Source organism: Mastigoproctus giganteus, chromosome 4 (genome assembly GCF_048544385.1).
Source record: "Mastigoproctus giganteus isolate SK-2022 chromosome 4, ASM4854438v1, whole genome shotgun sequence".
Classification (NCBI taxonomy): Eukaryota; Metazoa; Arthropoda; class Arachnida; order Uropygi; family Thelyphonidae; genus Mastigoproctus; species Mastigoproctus giganteus.
The window spans coordinates 52,064,886-52,076,900 of record NC_143578.1 but is presented as its reverse complement, the minus strand read 5'-3'; the positions used below and the strand labels follow the sequence as shown (position 1 = coordinate 52,076,900).

At 36.7% G+C, this 12,015-nt stretch overlaps 1 protein-coding gene across 1 annotated transcript in view; it reads left to right on the top strand.

The window, feature by feature from the left end:
• Window positions 1-12,015, top strand: part of und (methionyl aminopeptidase und) — a 131,704-nt gene that overhangs the window by 54,079 nt on the left and 65,610 nt on the right. Inside the window, exons 3-4 of the mRNA XM_090372732.1 lie at window positions 730-795; window positions 7,614-7,725. Coding sequence (XP_090228858.1) covers window positions 730-795; window positions 7,614-7,725 — 178 coding nt within the window. The remainder of the gene's footprint in view (window positions 1-729; window positions 796-7,613; window positions 7,726-12,015) is intronic.

The window sequence follows — 12,015 nt, the reverse complement described above, 5'->3', positions numbered from 1 at the left end:
TCATGAATAATTTCGACTGTTTCTTGAATCGAATGACACTTTCTTTTGTTAGTAGACAGCTTCCGAATGAAGGGTTTGTTTCTAATTGATTTTACTTTAAAATGATAAAGTGATCTGCATACAAAGTTCTTAGAAGTCCCCTTTCCGAAATCCTTATAAGTCCCGAAATAAATTTATGGTTCAGTGAATACAATACAATCTGTATATAAAGTAATGCAACAAGAGGAACACCAATGCACTATTGCATAGCCCCGTAGGTCATAAAGGTCATAAATTGGCCTTTAATCCGAAGAAGGTGGTTATAAAGCTAAGTCGTCCTTTTCATTTTTGTCTATTTAAAGAATTGGGTTTTTCCGACTACCCAAGCAATTAAGAATGTTTGCATAGTTACCAAAATTTGTTCGGCATATCTGTGTAGTATGCTTGTTATAACAGTGAGCGATTGTATGGGAATACACGTAAATTAAATCATTATGCTTTTTGCTCGTTACAGCTGTGACCTTGTTATTTCCATGCTCGTTATAACCAAGTTCGACTGTATTATATAGCAATTGGTGTTCAGTCTTGCCTTCTAACAATTAATTGAAAAGATCTTGATCTAACAGAAGAATCCAAAATTAAGAATAACTAAGTGATGTTTGGAACACTTCAATGATGATAATTATACTATCAAATAAGCATCTCCCATGTAAAAATAAATTTAAAAAATTAATAAATTATTCCTTTTAGGTGATGATGAAAAGGGAGAAATTACTGAAACTAGCAGTAAGAAAAAAAAGAAAAGGAAAGGAAAAGGTAGTTGGATGTTTAACATTTCCTAAATGCCATTTTATTCAGATTTACTTTCTAAATATGAAATAATAAATGTGCAGTAACTGGCTCATTATATTATGCTTTTAAATAATGAAGTGGTGTGGAGTTGAGTTTTATGGAGCTTGAACTTACACTTATTTCTCCATGATTTAAATCGGTAGCCATATGAGTTGTGGAGCATGGCTTCAACGTGCTGTGTTATCTCAAAAAATCTCTTATTTATTCATCACAAAATAAGTGATACTCTTTGTTCAAGAGCAAGTGTGAGTAACAATTTTTAAGAAACAAAATGATGCTACTACTAAACATATTTTACTATTTCTGATTTACAATATTCAGTACTGTTAATTGTATGCTTTGGTTAACAATAAAATAAAATAAAATTCTTTTCTATAAATAAAAGTACAGTAGGGTTAAAAATGAAAAAGTTTATTAGCATGAAGTTTATATGTATATAAACGTGCTGTGTATTCTGTCTTCTGCTGGGATAGATTGAATGTACATGATCATATCAAATATTATGGAACACTTGTTATGAACAAAAAATGTATTTATTCCAAAAAATTAATGAGTTACCTCACCTTTGGCCATAATGATGCTTCATTGCATTATGGACAAATTTTTACAAATTTCTGGTAAGACATTGGTGGTATCATCCTACACTCCTCCCTTTAATCCTTTCAGGAGTATATACATAGATCTATATTTTGAAAGTTGCTTCAAATAGTGTGTCTGTTAGTGTACAAATTGTTTAGAAATTTTTCTAGCATATGTTGCAAGAAAGCGAGCTTGTACAGCATCAGCGACAAAAAAAAAAAAAAATTCTCATTTCATGCATCCACTCACTCCAAATGTTTGTCTAGTTCTGCCTTGAATCTATATTTAAGCTATCAACTTCTACAACGACAGATGGAAGTTTGTTCCAGCAGTCAACCACCCGCTGGCCAAAGGCAAACTTCCACACATCTATCCTACAACTGTCTTTCCTCAATTTGAATTTATGCCCTCTCAGGTGATTATTCTGAGCAAGAGAAAGAATCCCATCAGCATTGAGCATGCTCAAACCATTCAAGGCCTTATACACCTCAATCAAATAACCTCATAGGTGCCTAGTCTCCAGTCACTGTAATTTGCAAAACTTAAGCCTTTCTTTGCAAGAGCAACCCTTTGTTCCATTCAATAATCTTGTTGCCCTTCTCTATACTTGTTCCAGCAGTTCTACATCCTTCTTAAAATGAGACCTCCAGACTTGTATACAGTACTCAAAGTGTGGCCTGACCATTGCCTTATACAAAGGGATAATCACCTCCTTATTCCTGCTAGAAAAATTCCTGTATATCATTGACAAGAAACCATGAGCTACTCTTGCAGACCATCTGCACTGCTCAGAAAACTTCATATCTGATTGCGCAATTAACCCCAGGTCCTTTTTGTTCTCCACCACTGTCAGTGTAGTACAACACAGCTGATATGTTACTCTGGGGTTATTGCTTCCCATTATGCAGTACTTTACATTTGTCAATATTAAACTTCAGTTGCCACCTCTCAGCCGATCTGCTCAACTTTTCTACATCCTGTTGCAGTAGTGTACTGTCATTAGTGTCATTAACAACCCTGATATACCATCATCAATATAATTAATAAATACAGAGAACAACAATGTACCCAACACCAAACCCTGGGGGACTTCACTAATAACATTAGTCATTAAAGAGCAGTGTCCATTGATTACCACTCAACCATCCCTTTATTCATACCAGCAATTTGACTCCAATGCCATACTGCTCCAATTTGTGCAGCAGTCTTCCATATTCAACAGTATCAAAAGCCTTTTTAAGATACAAATATGATATTAAAATTATTCTTTGCATCCAATACCTTTGTGACCACATCATAGTATCCAATCAAATTGATCAGACAAGACTTCCCTTTAACAAACCCAAGGTGTGTCTGATCTATAACTGAAGTCTTGTCTAGATGATCCTGCAGTGCTTCTTTAACCAGTGCCTCCATTAATTTCCCTGGAACAGAAGTTAAACTAACAGGTTTGTAATTACTTATGTCACCCTTTGATCCTCCTTTGTGAATTGGGGGCACATTTGCACATCTCCAGTTGATAGGGACCTTCCCTGGGTCCAAGGAAGCTCTCATAATTATGGCTAAGGGTTTGCTTATTTCCTTTGCTACCTCCTTTAATATAACTGGATAGATCCCATTCACACCAGGTGCCTTCCTTATATTTATCTTCAACAATTTCTCCTCCACTTTGCTGTCAGTTATTACAAAATCATCTGGCTCACTGCCAGAGTTTAATACACCTCTGGCATTCTCCTCCCTGAATAACTCCTCATGTGTGAATGTAGATGCAAAATACTCATTTAGTTTGTTAAATACCTGAGCAGGATCATCAACAGTAGAACCATTTAAATCAAGTGGACCAATCTGATTCATTCCCTTCCTTCTAGAGTTTACATAAGTAAAAAACTCTTTGCTGTTTTTCTTTGCATCCTCTGCCAAAGATTTTTCGTAATCTGCTTTTGCCTGCCTAACCTCTAAGTCACATTGTGACTTGGTTACTGACCAGCTTATATCCATTATAGACTTCTGTGTCACCTGTTAATTTATGTTTCCCCATGCAATTTTCTTCTCTGCTGCATGTTTCATAAGTTCATCTGACATCCATTGAGGCCTAAATCTTGAACAATATTTCTTGATTGGTACGAAAAGCCTATTAGCTTTCAAGATTACTTCTTTGAATTCTTCTTCCCATTTTGAATTTGCTGTTGGTAACATCGTCAGTTGGTCCCACCGTAACCACTGTTAGTCACCTTTATGAAATCAAAAACCGTTCCCTTTACCCCTAATGGTAGTTACCTCTGAGTGAATTCCACTTTAGCACACTGAAGATCACTGCCACCTAGTGGTTCCTTTATCTGCAGATTCGTAATGCATGAAGAACCCTACTGATAATCAGATCAAGAGTATTACTCCCTTTAGTTGCCTCCCGAACATGATTCTGTAGAACACAATCATCCAATTAATCCACAAAAGCCTTGCTAGTGTGTATGACCAACCCACAAATTCCAGTCAATATCTGGGAAATTAAAATATCCCATTATAAGACAATCTGATTTACTGGCCCACTATTTTTCTGTACAGTTGTTTATTATACTCATCAGAGTCATTAGGCCTATAACACACTCCTACTCTCAATTTTGCTTTCCCAGTGCTTATGTCACACCAAACTGACTTAACACTGCTCTGTCCACCCATGTCGACTGGCTGTGTACTCCCTTGGATTTTGTGTTTCTTAACTAATAGCATAACGCCTCCTCCCTTCCTATCCTTCCTGTACACATTGTACTCCCCAAATTTCATTTCTGCCTTCCTTATATCTGTGTGACACCATGTCTCTGATATCCCAACAATATCTGCCTTTGATGTTTTGATCAACACCTCAAATTCATCAAATTTATTTACCAAACTCCTAGTATTGGTGTACATGCAAAGTATACATGCACCTGTTCCTATTCTTTGCTACCCTAACACAGCCCATGTATACATGCACCTGTTCCTATTTTTTTTTGTGCCTGCCTGGCAACCCAAAGGTCGCTGTTTCGAAAAGTATTTACTTGTTCCGCAATGACTCCCAGCAGTCTCTGAAATCCCCTGCACCTTGTTTTCCAGGTTGCTGCTCATTTCATAGAAGCAATGCAAGAATCACTTTCACCTCTGCCAGTGGCTACTGTTAATCTTAGTCCATGTATCCCCCTGAAAGCTAGTAGTTTTCCGACCCACCTAACACTGCCTCGATAGCATCAGCAAATATTCTTGTACCCTTTCTATTTAAGTGTATCCCATCCCTGTAGAAGCTGTCTCAACTGTTAACAAGCACAGACCAGACTGAGAAAACTTCTACCCCTTGAGCCTTGCACACTCTCTCTAGTGCTGAATTGATTGACAAGGCTGTCGTTGTATACTCCCTCCTATTGTGTCTGGGCAGAATTGCAGGCACTTTCAAATTCAACCCTAACTCACTGCTTCTTTTCAACATTGACTTGTACTTGTTAAGTAATTCCACTGATCTCCTACTCTTAAAATCATTAGTGCCAATGTGTACAACAATATCACCTTTTGTGCCCTTAAAAGATGATATCTGCTCTACATCATCAACCTTTGCCCCTGGCAGACATACCCTGATCCTGTTCTTATCTGAGTGTCCAAGTAATTATAAACAGTTTGTAATAGATGGTAGCATGAAAATACAGGCAACCCCCATATAACACGGTACTTCTACAACGCTGTTTCGCTCTAACATGAGCGATAAATTGCGGTAATCCTTGCACAACACAGTACTTACATAACATGGTCTCGCTCTAACAGTTTGAGAACTGCGGGAAATCTCACATAACACTGTATTTTTGTGCTGGGAAAACCCTACTATTATGTTAGATGTAATTTTCAGCGGTTCCATTCCTTTTTGTGAATCCCCACTGTTGACTCCCTAGTCGTTATTGCCTTCGTGATATTTTTCTAAAGCACATTTCTAAATGTCACTACCATAAAACAATAAAAACAATATGCAGTTTCCAGTTTATTGTGCTTTTCTGTTAGTGCAATCAATTATAAACAGGTAGTGAACTCGATCTTCTTGCATTTACTATAGGTTTTCACTTTATTATGATGAAATGTGTTTTTCCTTTCATCAAAATATTCAATTATCTAAAAAAATGTTCATAAACTCATTACAGTACTCCTTATCTCACTTGTGCACATCGTGTTCTTTGTTATTAATTGCGTATCATTTTTAATATTTTAAATTTTAGAACCAAAAAAAAAAGTCACTGAACAGAAATATCAATTAGTATGTACATAATACAGTATGTATTAATTAAGCTATGTGTGTAAGTGTAAATTTATTTATATTTTGCTAACTGGAAAATATTCTTCCGATTTTCACATATCATTTAAAGCAGGGGTACATTGTATTTTGTTGGGAGAGCCCTGGGTTAGGTTCTATGCTATTGAACTTGTGCTTGTTTGAGACCATAAAAAATAATTGTGACTTCGAAGAGTGCAGAAGTACACGAAATCTAGGTGCTGCAGAGGAGATTGTGCTTAGCAGCGATGAAGAGGAAGAAAATTAAATTAACGTACATTATCTCATATATAAGTATCACAGTTTGTAAAGGTAAGACGTTTGTTCAGTTATTGCTATTTAAGTTACTACTGTTATAAAAATAAAGTTAAAATATTAAGTTATTACTACTATAAAAATTAAGTTCCGATAGTTATTAAAAAAAATGATTTTTGTTAGCTTTTGGAACGTAACCCCCCTTTTTGTACTGGTTCTTTGTGCCGTATAACATGTTTTCGCGTTACATGAGATTTTGTAGGAACCAAACTACTGTGTTATACGAGGGTTACCTGTAGTCTTAAAAATCGGAGATCAAGCCTGTCTGATTTGGGCATACAAATGCAGAAATTGAAAATTTTTTATGACATTAAGTTCTAGAATTTGAAAAAACCAGAGTAATGCATGGTAAGTTTTTTTGTTTTTTTTTATCTATCGCCATACTTTTTACGTAGGCTGCTGAACATTATCCGATACAGTAAGTCCCTGACTTGTGTAGCTTTGGACTTATGTTATGTTATTTATATATTTTTTTATATGACTGAAAATTTCAGTGAAGGGGACATACATTACTATGATAATGTAAAATCCACAGAATTCCAGCTATCAGTATTATCGCAAATGCAGTAAGATCGAGTTTACTACCCGTTTATAATTAATTGCACTAACAGAAAGGCCCAGTAACCCGGAAAGTGCAGATTGTTTTTGTTTTATGGTAGTGACCTCCAGAAATGTGCTTTAGTAAAATGTGAGCTCGCGTGGAGTGATAATAGTGAGTTTTCGCCTTAACCCTGTGAAGTTCTTTATTTCATTTATTTCAAAAAGAAAATTTCATTTTGACCGTTATCACAGTGCCGACTAAGAGAATAAGCGACAGCGGTACTAGTAAATCTATCAAGAAAAGGAAAGCAATTTGAGTTGGATCAGAAAATTAAAATAATAAGGATATATGAAAATGGCCAAACATTAACAAGTATCGCACAGAATTCAGATATGTTGGTGGCAATAGTGAACACAAAGAAGAATGACAGAAGCGATCAGCACCAATGAAGGTCAACTATAATAAAAACCAAGGCTACGAAATACACATCAATTTTTACAGTTCAGTAACATGCGTTTTTCTTCCTTTTATGTTTTCTTACGTGCCACTATATATTTATATATGAAGTGAATTAGCTGTCATGGTTGCAGTACTACAGTACATCAAACAGCATTGCACATCTTGAAAAGAAAGTACTGTTTATTTTCGTACAACATCAAGTCAACTTGTGGCAATAGTATCAGTGTGAGAGATCGGTGCCTTTGTAGTGTATTCAGAACTGAATGCTTTTGATTGCAATTTATTCATTGAAGCTCCACACATTAAAGCTAATGGGTATCTATCTCTACTATTGTATGATGAAGTTAAGAAATTCAAGATTGCTGTATTATGCATGCCTCAGACTTTAAAGATCTTTAGTAGATAGAGGGGCATGAAATATCTGTTTGATAATAATATAGTCATGAAATTATAGTAAAACATATTTTTTAAAAGCAGTTTTCATGATATATTGCTCATAATTAATATTAGTTTTTATAAGAAATATTTCTAAAATTTAAATATATGCTGTGAAAACTTGATCTCACTTGAGCAGGAATTTTATTGTAATTTTGTTCTTTGAAATAGGAGGTGGGCCTAAACAGCAAACTAATCCTCCATCAATTCCTATTGCTGATTTATTTCCCGATGGAAATTTTCCAGTTGGACAAGAAACAGAGTATCCTGTCCTTCAGGATGGGTAAGGAAAAAGTACATGTTTACTTCATCATGAAAAAACTCAGTGTTATCCAAACGAAACATTTTTTTTAACAAAATAAAAATTCTAATTTGAGTAATTTAAATTTTGTAGAATGCCTCAGCACACCGAACTCCTAAATTCAATCGAACATAAAATTATTTAATGACTTCTCTTCTCCAAAGATGCATGAATGGCTCGACACATCTGCAACCAATAGCTAAGAACCCCCCCCGACCTGATTGCCAACACATCAAACCACCACCACATAACCTTGGACGACAGAAGGCATTATGTCCAATAAAATCAATAAAAATGTTGTGCAGACTAATAGTTAAAAATTAAATTAACTAATTTATTTTTTAACTATTGCTCTCCGCAACCCTTTTATTGAATTCATTAGACATAATGCCTTTTGTCGTCCAGGGTTATGTGATGGTGGTTTGATGTGTTGCCGGTCAGGTTGGGGGTCCTTAGCTTATCACTCGCAGATGTGTCGAGCCATTTATGCGTCTTTGGGAGAGAGAAGTCATGAAATAATTTTATGTTCGATTGAATTTAGGAGTTTGGCGTGCTGAAGCATTCTGCAAAAGAGCATTGAGGTAAAGTTTCTTATTTTTTATATATAAAGTGCACAATTGTAGAATTCATTGAGCATCATAGCTCTGTCAATATTTACGATATTAAACTTTAAAATTTACTAATTGTTTCTCCAATATCTGAAAATGTAATTTTGGATTAATCAGCTTTTCAGTTAACTGATTTACTCTAAGATTCTATTTGAATAGGATAGAGTGATGGTAACAAATGATTAAAGTGCAGTGAGTTTAAATGATTTTAGATTAAATGAGAGAAAAAAAGTGCAGAAGACTGATATGGAAGTGTATACTAGTGTCTGAAAGCTAATTCAGCCATATGATGTATTAAATCTGAAAAATATCCTCACTTTGAGGGAATTCATTGACCACTTGAGTCCTATTTGGAAGAGAATTATTGTCCATGAAAATGAATTCAGAAAAAAAATAGGCAGCTAATGGAATTATATTAAACCTTTTATAGAATAGTATTATAAGTTATATTGAGTTTAAAAAGAAATCTCTCCCTTTTCATGAATCATAACTACCCTGCACTGAAGGATCAGGCATATGTAATGCAGATAGGGAATATGGTCGCCAGATTCAGAATGAGACCTCTGAAAAAGCAGATCTTAACACAAGAGAGTTCTGGGAGATATAGGTTGATTTGATTCCCTAAAGCTTCCTAGGCATGCTCAGTTGGATTCACTTATGAGATCTGGCTGGCCACTCTATGTGAAAAATGTCCTCACTTTGAGGGAATTCATTGACCACTTGAGTCTTATTGGAAGACAATTACTGTCTATGGAAATGAATTCAGACCAGTGAAAAGTCCTAAAGTGGGACTTTTCCCTTGAAAAGCCACACTTAAGACTCAAAGGTCTCATCCCTATATTTTTGAGAAGTGTTCCCTAAAAATGTTGAGTTTGATTTGGCTGTATATTATTATACCACTTCTGTTAATTGTGGTCTCTTTTCCTAATTTAGAAGGATAGGAGGCATTCCATTTTCTTTCTAGATGAAAACATATTAAGAACCAGTTTTAAGATTAAATTTTGATTCATCTGTTGGGCTTGGCTTCATAGATGGTAATTGTATACATCAAGTCAGACAGACTCAGCTGTAGGAGAGGGCACACACTCACATAGTATTGCCTTTCCCGAAGTTGAATTTGAAAGTGTCTGCAATTCTGCCCAGACACGATAGGAGGGAGTATATGATGAGAGCCTTGTCGATCAATTCGGCCCTGGAGGGATTGTGCAAGGCTCAAGGGGTAGAATTTTTTTCAGCCTGGACTGTACTTGTTAACAGGAGAGATTGCTTCTACAGGGATGGGATACACTTAAATAGAAAGGGTGCAAGAATTTTTGCTGATGCTGTCGAGGCAGAGTTAGGTGGGTCGGAAAACTGCTACTTGGGGGGGGGATACAAGGACTAATAGATTAACAGTAGCCACTGGCAGAGGTGGAAGTGATTCTTGCACTGCTTCTATTGAAATGAGCAGAAGCCTGAAAAACAAGATGCAGGATATTTCAGAGACTGCTGGGAGTCATTGCGGTACAAGTAAACACATGGGTTGTGTTAGGGTAGCCAAGAATAGAAACAGGTGCATGCATACCTGCGTGTACACCAATGCTAGGAGTTTGGTAAATAAATTTGATGAATTCGAGGTATTTCTCAAAACATTAAAGGCAGATATTGTTGGGATATCAGAGACGTGGTGTCACACAGATATAAGGAATGCGGAACTGGAATTTGGGGAATACAATGTGTATAGAAAGGATAGACAGGACAGGAGGAGAGGAGGAGTTATGCTATTAGTTAAGAAACACATAAAGTCCAAGGAAGTGAAGCCAGTCGACATCGATGGACAGGGCAGTGTCGAGTCAGTTTGGTGTGACTTCAGCATTGGGAGATCAAAATTGAGAGTAGGAGTGTGCTATAGGCCTAATGACTCTGATGAGTATAATAAGATATTGTACAGGGAAATAGAGTGGGCCAGTAAATCAGAGAGTCTTATAATGGGGGATTTTAATTTCCCAGATATTGACTGGAATTTGTAGGTTGGTCACTCGCACACTAGCAAGGCTTTTGTGGATTTATTGGATGATTGTTTTCTACATCAGCATGTTCGTGAGGCAACAAGAGGGAGCAATACTCTTGATCTGATTATCAGTAGTGATTCTTCATGCATTAAGAATCTGCAGATAAATGAACCACTAGGTGGCAGTGATCACAGTGTGTTGAAGTGGGATTTACTCAGGAGGTAACTACCGTCAGAGGTAAAGGGAAGGGTTTTTGTTTTCGTAAAGGCGACTATGATGGTCTGAGACAGTATTTAAATTCTATACAGTGGGACCAACTGATGATGTTACCAACAGCAAACTCAAAATGGGAAGCATTCAAGGAACTAATCTTGGAGGCTACCAGGCTTTACATACCAACTAAGAAATATTGTTCAAGGTTTAGGCCTAAATGGTTGTCAGATGAACTAATGAGACATGTGGCAGAGAAGAAAAATGCATGGGATACATACAAATTAATGGGTGACATGGAAGCCTATGATAGATATAAGTTGGTCTGTAACCAAGTCACAAAGGAGATTAGGCAGGCAAAGGCAGACTATGAAAAATCCTTGGCAAAGGATGCAAAGAAAAACAGAAAAGAGTTCTTTACCTATTTAAACTCAAGAAGGAAAGGGATGAATCATATTGGTCCACTGGATATTGATGGTTCAACAGTTGAGGATCCTGCTCAGGTGGCTAACAATCTAAACGAGTATTTTGCATCTACATTCACGCATGAGGAGTTATTCAGGAAGGAGAATGATGTAGGTAAAGTAAACATTGGCAGTGAGCTGGATGATTTTGTAATAACTGAGAGGAAAGTGGAGGAGAGATTGTTGAGGATAAACATAAAAAAGGCACCTGGGGTGGATGGGATCTATCCAGTTATATTAAAGGAGGCAGCAAAGGAAGTAAGCAAACCCCTAGCCATAATTATGAGAGCTTCTTTGGACTCAGGGGAGGTACCCATAGACTGGAGATGTGCAAATGTAACCCCAATTCACAAAGGAGGATCAAAGGCTGACACAAGTAATTATAGACCTGTTAGTTTAACTTCTGTTCCAGGTAAATTAATGGAGGCACTGGTTAAAGAAGCACTGCAGGATCATCTAGACAAGAATTCAGTTATAGCTCAGACGCAGCATGGTTTTGTTAAGGTCAGGTCTTGCCTGACCAATTTGATTGGATACTATGATGTAGTCACAAAAGAACTGGATGCAGGGAATAACTTTGATATTATATATTTGGATCTCAGAAAGGCTTTTGATACTGTTGCACATGGAAGACTGCTGCACAAATTGGAGCAGTGTGGCATTGGAGGCAAATTGCTGCTATGGATAAGGGGATGGTTGAGTGGCAGAAGACAGAGAGTGGTAATCAATGGACACTCCTCAACGTGGACTAATGTTATTAGTGGAGTTCCTCAGGGTTCAGTGTTGGGTCCGTTGTTGTTTTCGGTGTTTATGAATGATATTGATGATGGGATATCAAGTTTAATGTCCAAGTTTGCAGATGATACAAAGGTTGGCAGGGTTGTTAAGGACACCACTGACGCTATGCTGCTGCAACAGGATCTGGAAAGGTTGAACAGATGGGCTGAGAGGTGGCAAATGAAGTTTAACATTGACAAATGTAAAGTACTACATATGGGA